This window comes from Orbicella faveolata, unplaced genomic scaffold, assembly GCF_042242905.1.
Source record: "Orbicella faveolata isolate gen_17 unplaced genomic scaffold, um_ofav_v1 contig_46, whole genome shotgun sequence".
Classification (NCBI taxonomy): Eukaryota; Metazoa; Cnidaria; class Anthozoa; order Scleractinia; family Merulinidae; genus Orbicella; species Orbicella faveolata.
The window spans coordinates 14,998,394-15,010,000 of NW_028301576.1; the positions used below are offsets into that span (position 1 = coordinate 14,998,394).

Genomic DNA, 11,607 nt, shown 5'->3' on the forward strand with positions numbered 1-11,607 from the left:
CCCGCCAACCCGCCTGTTCTGCAGGCTAGTTTTGTTCAAGTTAACCATTTATTAATTTCTAAATCGTATGAAAAACTAAAAACGACTTTGAGTTAGGGGGAAACGGACCTGGTGCCCATTTCTCGAGGGTCCCGAAAAGTTTTCGCATCCGGAAAGCCATTACAAAATCTTAAGCGGTATGACTGCAGAGCTGTTTTATTCACATATTCTTAAATTGATTAGAGGTTCAATTCATTCAATAAGTTTCAGGCATATACACCTTTTTAGATACAGATTAACTAAAAATGGCTTTTTGGGCCAGATGGAGAAACGGGCCCCTGTACGTGGCGGAACGGAGGTCCACTCATCGCGCGAGTACATTCCCGAAAGAACTGGGTTCCATGTCTAAAAATAATAAGGGCTATATAAGCTTACATAGGGGATCCACTTGATCTTCTCTTGTTACCCTGTAAACCACTCCTTCCTCTTCCGACCGAACCGACCGCCTATCCAACAACTCATTCCCAGTCTTCTCTCGTCCTTTTAGGAATGGAGCGTGTCAGCGGTATTACAGAAAAGTGCATATGCGTAATTATCCGCCATGTTGGATTGAGAAGTTGTATCACGTCTTTATATATCAGGAAAAGAGCTCAATTTTGTCTGAAGTTTACAGAATTTAGGGCTCTAAAATGGATCCTTTGGCGAGAGGAGTCCCTATCAACTGTACAGCAGGAGCTGTTCCTGTGAAAAATGAAAAAGGTTTGTAGAATGGCGGTGTTTGTGTAGTGCTGATCTTGAAGAATCGTGTTGCAAGGATACATCTAAAGCTTAGCTCAGAAGTACAGCGAATTGTTCGTTGTAACTATGTCGGTTATTTACTCTGAACAGGAGAATTTACCATGAAGAAAGTGAAAGTTAGCAGATATGTCGCTGGAAAACGGTAAGGTTTTGCTTTTTCACGTACATGTATTTCAACAGGGTTCAGTTGAGCTAATTATAGTTGACGTTACGGACGTGTTTTCTTATTGTTTTTATGACGCTACCTTTCAGTCCCGAATACGCTAAGTATTCTAGCGATGAAGAGGATGAAGACGACGCAGTATTAGGAGAACCTTTCGTCAAAGAACGAGAGATTGATGAACAAGAAATAGACAAGGTAAATCGTTGCTTTTAACTGATCGAAGAGCATGATGTCAATTTATAACAAGATGCTTTCCTGTATAATTTTGCACCACACATGTATTTAAAGCTGGATTGGAAGTAAAGCATGTATATTCGGCCAGTGCTAGAAATATTTTATATGTGATCTATAATTTACATTTTGTTTGTTAATAGGTATTTCAGAAAGCTGAAAAGACAGACAGGAGACTGAGGCGACTTCAAGAAAGAGTAAAAGATGAAGATAATGAAGTGTAAGTTAATGCAAGTCAAATTAATATTGCCAGTTTTCAGACAACATACACATGAACAAGGCCATGGTAGAGTTTCCCAACCATCTTTAAGCTCTGATTTTCATTTACATCAGCCACGTGTAATACAGAACACAGTAGAATTAAAATGAGTGAGAATAAAGTTGTGAATAGCGTACCCATACACACTATAATATATTCATTTTAATTTTGAACTTGTGCACAATTCATAATAACCATAAAACTGCTTTTTGTGCTGTTTAAGTAATGAATTGAAATCTTGTTCTCTCTGACATATCAGGGAGGAAGGTCATAGACGTCGCCCACATGAACCAGAAGTGGTTGCTATGGGGGACGAGGAAGCATCAGGAGAAGAGGTATGAATTGCCAAGGTTTTTTTGTTTTGAAATATTGAACCTTGATGATAGACTTTGTCATGGTTTTGGTAAAAACTGTTGAAAGAACTTTGATTTGGGAATAGTGATAATTAAAAATTTTAAAAAGGTTACTCCTGGTTACTCGTCCTTTTTTAAACATAAATAATACATGTACATGTGTAATATCAGTAAAATACCAATAATCAAGACATGTCTAGCTTGGCTCAGAGGGAAATAAGATTGTCGCTCAACAGCATTCAGAGGTAGGGTACATGTATTTCAGTCCCTGATTGTATGTGGGAAAAATGAGAGCAAGTGATAATTTGCTTCAGAAGCTGGGACACTTTATACAAGAATTTGTGCACGTGCCTGCTAGAGTGGCCGGTGGGCTCCAGGTAACTGAAATGCACATCTTGGAAAATGAGTACGTGTACCCAGCAAAATATTTAACTGACTGGCATTGAACGATTTTAGTTTCCTCAAAATGGTGTCAATCTCAGACGTGTCTCTAAAAGTTTCTCTTCTTGTGTACTACTGTTATTATTAAAAGTACATGCACAGTGTACAGAGGAATGTGTGGAACTACTGAGATAAGAATGTATGATTTTGAGAAGTTTTTGTTGTTTTCTGACTTCTTTAGAAGGAATAGTACATGTAGGTTGGTCATTCTCATTGTAAAACGGTTAATTTAATACCACCAAAAACAAGACTTTTGTTTACATTTCTGCCTTATGTTATTTTTTGTATGCAGGATGACAGAGACCTCCGGAGATTACCAAGAATGGAAGAAAGCAGGTTGGTAATGTTGCACTTACAGTTTCTGCTAGATCTTTGTTAATATATGAATAATTCTCAGTTTTTATGTCCATATGTACAGGTATACATGTACATGTATATTGGTGTAGATAATCATTGCTGTTACAGTGCAGCTCAGATATATATTTACTTTTGAGATGGCACAGAGAAAACAAGCTTCATACATTAATGATTTTTATAGAGTGCTATGACCTTTATCAAAGTACCTACATGTCTACAGTATGTCATACACATCTACTGTAGGATCTGAGGATTTAGTTATTTTATAATACTGTTGTGTGATAAGAGTTGAGAGAAGGTTACAACAACTTTCACTTATTTGCATCATTAATTCTTGGCTTTCTTTGACATACTGTAGAATGCACATGAGGGCTTTTAGATAAATCGCTCAGTCACACTCTTGTCTAGTATTTTATTGTGATTACAATCAAAGGAAATAATGCTAGTCTTTAGCATTTTGTTGCAACTTGTTGAAACCTTTTTTTATTTTTTGTAGCGATGAAGAAGATTTAGATGAAGAGGTTTGTACTAAAATAAGTAGCAGATGTAATTTTTAACATTTTTTAATCGAACCTTTCGATTTTTACTAAGTGGATTTTAGTTTTATTTTTTATGATTGTATATGTTGTAGAGCGTATTTGATCATGCATATATGTTAATTTGCACTTTAAAAATATTAAATATTATTATTATATGGCTTTGGCTTGTGGCCGATATAACGCGCACTCTGATTGGCTAAGAGTGAGATCTGGGTGGTCATTATGCAGCCGTAATGCCCACGGGCTGATTACAGATTATGCAAATTAGGAAGAGCCCGACTCTGAAAATTCAAGCACACTGAAACGAGGAAAGCCGATTAAAATCAGTAAGAGAATGTAAGTAGCTAAAAGTTTAGAGGTATTTCCTTAATAAAATTTATATAGATGACTTACCAGCCGGTAACCTTGGCGGGCACTAATGAAAAACAATCAAAGTTTGCCGAGTCTTAAGTAAAGCTAAAATCGCTGAGTGAAAAACACCATCGGCAGATCTGTCATGCATCCTGAGCAGAACACCACAAAGAAACTTATAAGTTATCATCTTAGTCACAGCAATTACCGAAGTATTGATCTCCGTCAAAGTTCTCATCAAATAGATTCCCTCGCTTTAACACAAGCAAGTGTAAATCAGCTTCCAGGATCATCAGATGTAAACAATCGGGCGGTTTCTGTCAGTAGCAGTGTTTCTGATAACTGCAGACGTTCACAAGGCTTGAAAAGTTCATCCATAAATCCCAGAATGAAGAAGGCGAAGATATGCTGTCGAAAGCGAATGCGAAGATCGAGTTAAGCTTATTTTGAGCAGTGCATTCTGAAGCATCAGTATTTTCTTTCACCGAAAGACCGTTGGTTTGGACAATTTTGAAGCACTTTCTGTCTTTTCTATCTGCGTTGATGTTTCACCACAAAAGTTGGGAAAACTCCCCCATCAATTTGTGGTACCACGATACTAAAATACCTTTTTGAGGCTGTGACAGTCACTTTTCCCGTAAAGAAATGAGTGTTTTTTAATGGAATACGTAATACAGTGGTGAAGTTCACTGACTGGGTAGTTCTGCCCTGGGTTTGAGACAATGAATGAATCGGTAAACGCACACATCGCTGGATGTAAATTGACGACTTCCGCTCGAATGATTTTTTTTCTTTATTCATGAGCCATATAATAAACAACTTAATAACCTCGACCGTTCGGTCGTTACGGGAAAATCGCAAACCTCGGCCTACCGTATTGACCGAGCGATAGCGAGGTCAATACGGCAAGGCCTCAGTTTGACATTTTCCCGTAACGACCTCACTCTCGGTTATTAAGTAGTTATTATTATTATTATTATTGTTATTATTATTGTTAAAATGTTAAAATTTAATGCCCCTTGTGCCTAAGCATTTCTCCCTAACTAAACAAATGGCTGACATTATTGCCGCACATTTACTTACTGGTTATGTAACAGATTACACTTTGTACATTTATTACCTAAACATAATATACGGTATTCTTTTCTTTCCTATTCAGGCAATAGAAAGAAGAAGAACAATGCTCAGAGAAAGAGCAAGACAAAAGGAAGCAGAAAAGGTACTACCCCATTAATTAATTTTTTTCCATTTTGGTGACACACTGGAGTCCAGTAAACTATAGATAAGGACTCAATCCATGCTAGTGTGTAGCAATCCACAGGGTGCAAAGAAAACAAATTTTCTGCCAAGCTCTAACTGTGATGTACCACCCCAAAAAATCATTCTCACTAACCAAAAAAGTTTGTCTCTTACAGTACATGTACTTCTGTATTTGAATTTCCCTAAAAAGTTTTCCAAGAAATTTCATTTGCCCATCAGGCAAGTGACAGAATTCACTAATCCGTCTAGAAAATCTGCTTGCCCTAGGCTCTTGGAGAGGACTTTCTTCACACAGTAAATCCAGATTAAATTTTCTTATTATTTGGCAATCAATTTTAAGGTTGAATTGAACAGTGGTATCTCTGACTTCAATTAATAAGTCAATAAAGGTGTACTCTTTACTTACCGGGGTTTTCTTTTTAAAGCAAGTGCTACATTGTCCATATGTAGTGCATTTTTTAGTTTAAATCCAGAAAAAAAGCTATGTGTTGACAGCAGTAAACTGGGCCAAGGCATAAAAATTATGTTCGTTGTAACATACACTGTAACAAGTTGCAACAGCACTGCAGCCTATCAGCTACAGTACTCTGTAGTTTTCCCTTGATTTTTCAAATACATATAGCCACAGCCTGAACTCTCTTGTTATTGCAGGACTTACTGGATCTGGAGGAAGAAGCCAAGTCAGACGAGGAAGAAGAGGAAGAGGAGGTACATACAACTGTATACATGTCTGATTAATACACAAACTCTCCTTCTTGTTCTTACCTGCAGTAGAATATAAAACTTAAAATGACTATACATGTATAATTACAATGAACACAGTACTTTGCCCCATAAATGGCCATAATACAATGTATGTACATATTATTACTTAAATGTTGTTATTTTTCATAGTCATCTGAGTATGAAGAGTACACTGATTCTGAAGAAGAAGCCAATCCAAGATTGAAACCAGTGTTTGTACGAAAGTAAGTTTTATACACTTGGTAGATTGCTTCAGAGAAGTTGAAAAAAATTTCCCTCAGTGAACTTACTATAATTTGAGCTGAGAGGTACAATATACTGGCCAACTGGGAGATGTTGGACACTATTAAGAAAGAGGTCCAGTTTACATGTAAGACTGCTCACCTTGGGTTAATACAGTAGACGCTTTATTAAAGAGTCGAAACGAGCAACATTTGTATACCTATTGCTTGTTGTGCTCTCTGATAAAATAGTGCACTTTTCAAAATGTTGTGCCTTATATTGCCCCAATATAAGGCACGCTGTGTTAAATACAGAGAAAGAAATATTTGTTAGCCGCTTTTCCTGCAACCATTCAGTAAATAAATAATTCAGTGTCATCTGTCAGTAAATCTTGGATTTGAATCTCTTGGAATTGCTGAACAGTCAGGCTCACAGAGATTCTGCAACCATGTTTCTCTTCCAAGTCTGTGCTACAATTGCCAGGTGTCAAGCCCTGAATAAAATGCAAACAAACAAAACAAAACCATGGTGCATGATATAGACTATGAGAAGTCCCTCTTTTGCTTAGTCCGTCAAGCTAGAGGACCGTAAATAAACCACAAGGAAAATTGAAATTGTTGCTTGAAATCCTGGGGGTGAGATGCCCCCAGGGGTTTGCACAGCCATTTCAGTTTTTCTCACGGCTTTCTCTTGTGTCACGCACAACAGACAAAGCCAAAGAGGGACTACTCGTAGTCTATGCATGATACAGCCACTCTATTCCATGCTTGTTTCTGTTTGAATGTTACACAGGCAATAGATTTTTCTGTGTACCTCATGCTGTGTTATTGGGGTGACTATGGGTTTGTACATGTTTATAGTTTTCAACAGCAAACAGCCAGTAGGAAGCTGATATATAACAAAGTCAGCTACGATGTAGTTATTTTAGAACTGGGCAGATTACAGTTTGGTCTGTTTGCTTGGTGGCATGGATAGTAACATACTAGTGTGAGCCTTGAAGAAGATAAAATGAAGGAACTTGTAACTGTCTTGGCTCCTTAGTGAGAAAAACTGTGTAACTAATGAGTATAAGAAAGAATCCTGAACTGATTTTTATATTTGAAGATCTTTTATATTTTCATTCATTCATTTGTTTCCTTTTTTGAGGAAACTACACTGTAGGATCAAACAAAAGGCTAATGTGTCTTTGTTTTACAGGAGTGATCGAGTCACTGTTCAGGAACGTGAGAAGATGGAACTTGATCTTGAACGTAAAGAAGAAGAGAAAAAGAAGATCCATGAGGAAAGGACAAAAACATCACGCAAGGTAACAAAATGAAGTGAAAACAGAAATAACTTCCTGCAGTTGTAGATAAGAACTTGGATGTGTGTAACATTGTCCATTGTAAATGTATAGAATGCAAGAAAGCAAAAATGTCTGTAAATAACCTTTTGATCTGCCCCTGTCAGTTGGGAGTTGATAAACCTTGTTATATTTAAATAATTTGAAATATTTATTTCCGGTGTTTAAATGCTTAGCCTCATTAGTACTTGTGCTAAATCACTTAACAGTGATAGCGATTGGGTCTATTTATTTATTTATTTATTTATTTACTTATTTATTTATTTATTTATTTTATTCATCCTTTCTGTTTCACAGCTTGTTGAAGATCTTCTAAGAAAAGAATTACAGGAGGAACAAGAAGGTAAATGGCTATGGTAAAACATGTCTCATAAATGAGTTACGACTCCAGTTTTGAACATACAGTTAATCTAAGATTCATGTTATAAACATGTTTTATTTACTATCTGGTTCTACAGATTGTGTTTGTTAAATTAATTTAGGGTCTTGATAAAGTTCAGATGTAAAGTAGTCTTAGGTTTTTGTCCTTTTTCTTGTACATTGTAGATCTTCCTTTCCCTTGCATCCAAGGTCAGGTTTCATCTTCTCACATTCCTGAAGGACTCTCCCACTTGTGCATAACATTGACACATTAGCCTCCTCTTTGATCCTACACTGTAGTTTCTTCATAAACAAGAAACTTTGGTTTTCCGCAGGAGGCTATTCCTGAGTCAGTCCTTAGTCTAAATTCCTTTCGATGCATTGTGACACTTAATAACTGATTTAAGAATGTACTGTACAGGTAGAAAAGCATTTAAACAAAACAATGCGAGGAAGTCTTGGAGCATTACATGTAGATCTGGAATGCAAAAGTGTGGCATGCTAAGACTTTTCATGTTTTAAATGGCTCCTATTTTGTTTCAGTGGACAATGAGGAAGATGTCATCATAACAGATGATGAAGATGACGAGGAAGAGGTAAAGAGCTTGTTTTTTGCGTGCATCTCAATACACTGTCACGCAAGGCAGGTGACTAGAACGAAGAAATGTGTCTTGACGAACCGTCATATTCACAGAACTGACATCAGCTGTAATGTATGGTAATTGGCTCTAATGTATGATAATTAGCTGAAATGAATGATAATGAGTAAGGAGAAACTGATAATTGATTTTTTTTGGGACTGGAACCAAAAGATGTCACATTTCTCTTAAGGGCTAGTTTCCAGATTTACTGTCTTCGTACATCTTCTGTAACTGTTAACCCTATACATTTGTGCACCTTACATAACTTTGCTAAATACAATGTACATACTTCAATACACAGCGTACAGTGTACATGAGGGCAATGTCAGTTGCAGTGTGAATGGTTTGCATGCACACATATCCATTTTGCTCCAGGCAAAACCCGTTTCGTGTGTTGTTATAAAAGTTTTTACGGACGTTTTTTTTTTTTCTTTTTAGTATGAAGCTTGGAAAGTTCGTGAACTAAAACGTATCAAGAGAGACAGAGAGGAAAGAGAGCAGTAAGTAGTTAATTCGTTAATTTTGTTTGCATTGAAGTTCATTTTCTACTCACGTAGTGGTTATGAGAAACCTCTTAGGCTAAATGTGACAGCTACTAGTTTGTATAGTGTGATCGTCCGGGTTAGGGTAGTTCTTAAAAGAACTGTTGTTCGCGACTGACGTTTCAACAACCTGAGCGGAAGTCATCTTCAGAGTCAAGTGAATTATATTTGTCAGTCGATGATGTTATAAGTCTGGTCCGTTGAAAGTGATTGGTCAGTTTAGCCATGATGGTATTGGCTGTAAGACTCATGTAAAGTTTGTCAACAATCATTGGTTGGTTCCTGTAAGTTTTGATCCGTCTATTGTTGTTTAAATTAAGTCGGTCTGTTTGTCGTTTGTGACAGCTGCTATTGTGCTGCTCTTATTTCTTTGTCCTACGGAATCTCCGGTACCCTGCACTGTAGGAACTTCTTCTCCTCAGAGTGGGTTTTTGATTGTTACTACTGGATGTTGATCATAAAATTGACAAGTGTTTGTTTTATTTCAATGTTATTTAGATTGGAGAGAGAACGCCAAGATGTGGAACGTCTTCGCAACCTGACCGAGGAGGAATGTAGAATGGAAGTGAAAAGCAACCCAAAACAGATCACCAACAAGGCAGCCAAGGGAAAATACAGATTCTTACAAAAATACTATCACCGTGGTGCTTTCTTCCTGGTGAGTGTATATGCTTTCACCATGGCAATTCAGGGCTGCCAAGAAGGGCCGTAACCTGTTGCGCCTTTTACAGCTGAGCAATGTTTGAGGGGCCCTTGTTGTTACTTGTCAACTTGGCTGTAGTTGATACAATTCACCCATAAAGTAACAAATTTTTTACCGGGGTGAAGATAAAGGCTGCAGGTGAATCAAAACTTAACGACAGCCCTGCCAATTTATGGCTTCACTTTTTGCCATGACTGGGCTGGTAGCGAGACGCTTAATGCTCTTCCTTTATAGCGAAGATATTTGTTGACAAACACTGTTTTTGTTATTTAAATGTTCAAAACGTTAAACAGAAGAACTCTTTGTTTCACTAGCCAATAGTTCTCTGGTTGGCATATTAACAACAATAGGTGACGTCACTGATATCTTTGCTCTGAGGTGGCAGTGTGGCCTAGTGGTTAGGGCGCTGGATCGGGTTCAAATGTTTGTCCAAACCACTGGATAGAATTGTGTTGTGTGGTCCTGAATTCAACTCTTCCATGTCTTGTGAATGGTCTGCCTCAGACTACTAGCTGTGATTTCCTAACAAGTTTCTGTTTATTTACAAGTTGTTTGTTTATTAAAAAGGGCCACGATATAACTTATTTGCCAATCTCCTAGCTTTCCTGGCTATGCTATATTTTCTACATCCTGGTGAATTGCGATCGTTATATTGGAACTCACCCCACTTTATTGATTTTTCTTCTTTCAAAGGATAAAGAGGATGGTGTGTACACACGGGACTTTGCTAAACCCACTCTGGAGGATCACTTTGATAAAACGATTATTCCTAAAGTAATGCAGGTAAGATAAAACATAAACGCTCCTCACTTTTGAACGAGTGTTCTACATGTAAGTAACTTGGACACATCCTGGAACTTCTGTTTAGTGTAACTTTGTCGATCTATTTTATAAAAGATATGATTGTTTTTTGTTCAAGTTGTACCATATTTCACTGCAGAGTCATTCGTTTTGTTGAAAGGAATTTTCAGATGGGCGGTATTTCTTTTTTTTTTTCATCGCTAAGAAGTTTAAATACGTCCCAGTGTATTAATATGTGGAGATACAGGTATGCAGACAGATTAAATTTCTTTTGCAGGTCAAGAACTTTGGTCGATCAGGTAGAACGAAATACACTCATTTGGTTGATCAAGATACAACACAGGTATGTCATGTAAAAGGTTAAAGTATGTTTGTACTACTTGTAACAATCTAGTTACTCTAATTAAAATATAATGGTTAATATAATTATATTATATCAGATGTATGGTAGGCACCGGTTAATCTTGTTTCTTGTGGATTTAATGATTTTTGTGTGGGAGTGGTGGAAAAAAGTAAAAAAAAGAAACAGGATTTACCAGGATTAACCAGTCCCTTCCATACTACTCAGATTACAGGGTAGGTGGTTGTCCACTCGCTGGATTTGAAATTGTGCAGTCTGCTGTAACAAAGGCTTTGTTCAGAAGATGTGCAAACAGTAGGACGCTAATATTATCTACTTTTGTTGTTTCCCTTCCCTTTCGCTGCGTTAGTGTACAAATGGGCTATTTTCCATTTTGTCCTTGACGGTCTGCATTTAGGCACTACTTACATTTAACCCCTTCTTCGATACAGATGGATTCGCCCTGGACGATGGATAACACGCTAGCCATGAAATTCCATACCGTCCGTGCCGGTGGCAGTAAGCAAACGTTCCAAAGACCAACCAAGCGGAGAAAGTAACTTGTGTGGCTTTCTCGTCACGTTAGTCTGCTGTGGCGATGTCATCGTTGCTACAAATGAACTGTTGGAGAAGTTGACGGCGCTAATCACACGAAGTGGGGAAGATGGACCAGGAAAGCTTTTTGTGAGGTGCCTGTAGCTGACACCTACGGCGGTTTTTACGGCAGTCAGTCGATAGACTATAAACTGTCATTTCTTTCCTGGTTGCTTGTATGCGTGGTCATTGGGCAACGAAAAAAAGTGTTGTCTTTACATAAACGTTCTTCAACTCTTAGATCCTAGTCTGGAAATGTTTAACGCTTATTATTGTTACTGACTGCAAACATCATTTTAAGTATTAGCTCAGCTCTCAAACAACCATGTCGCCTTAACAATCTGTTATCAAAATGTCCCAATTTCTCTAAGAAAAGCATGGAAGCTTACAAGGAGAATGTTATTACCATGCGCTGGAACTTTCATTGTGCTCACCATCTTACGTCATAGTGTCATACGGCACCTTCATTTGTTTAGGACGTCGAGATATTTCTTGTTTGGATCATTTCTATCGCAACACTGGAAATTGAACTGTTTGGTTCTTCTTAGTTTTTGTACATAGCATAAGAAATAAAAAGTCTTAATCCC

At 37.5% G+C, this 11,607-nt stretch overlaps 1 protein-coding gene across 1 annotated transcript in view; it reads left to right on the forward strand.

Annotated features, from left to right (window-relative positions):
• The first annotated feature begins 540 nt into the window (after positions 1–540).
• Positions 541–11,607, forward strand: part of LOC110045868 (microfibrillar-associated protein 1-like) — an 11,073-nt gene continuing 6 nt past the window's right edge. The window contains exons 1-18 of the mRNA XM_089277391.1: positions 541–738; positions 868–919; positions 1,030–1,135; positions 1,315–1,391; positions 1,690–1,765; positions 2,517–2,560; positions 3,078–3,102; positions 4,631–4,690; positions 5,383–5,439; positions 5,626–5,699; positions 6,895–7,003; positions 7,337–7,382; positions 7,943–7,995; positions 8,479–8,540; positions 9,081–9,240; positions 9,979–10,068; positions 10,364–10,429; positions 10,879–11,607. The exon at positions 10,879–11,607 is cut by the window's right edge and continues 6 nt beyond it. Coding sequence (XP_089133517.1) covers positions 669–738; positions 868–919; positions 1,030–1,135; positions 1,315–1,391; positions 1,690–1,765; positions 2,517–2,560; positions 3,078–3,102; positions 4,631–4,690; positions 5,383–5,439; positions 5,626–5,699; positions 6,895–7,003; positions 7,337–7,382; positions 7,943–7,995; positions 8,479–8,540; positions 9,081–9,240; positions 9,979–10,068; positions 10,364–10,429; positions 10,879–10,986 — 1,335 coding nt within the window. The 5' untranslated portion in view covers positions 541–668 and the 3' untranslated portion in view covers positions 10,987–11,607. The remainder of the gene's footprint in view (positions 739–867; positions 920–1,029; positions 1,136–1,314; positions 1,392–1,689; positions 1,766–2,516; positions 2,561–3,077; positions 3,103–4,630; positions 4,691–5,382; positions 5,440–5,625; positions 5,700–6,894; positions 7,004–7,336; positions 7,383–7,942; positions 7,996–8,478; positions 8,541–9,080; positions 9,241–9,978; positions 10,069–10,363; positions 10,430–10,878) is intronic.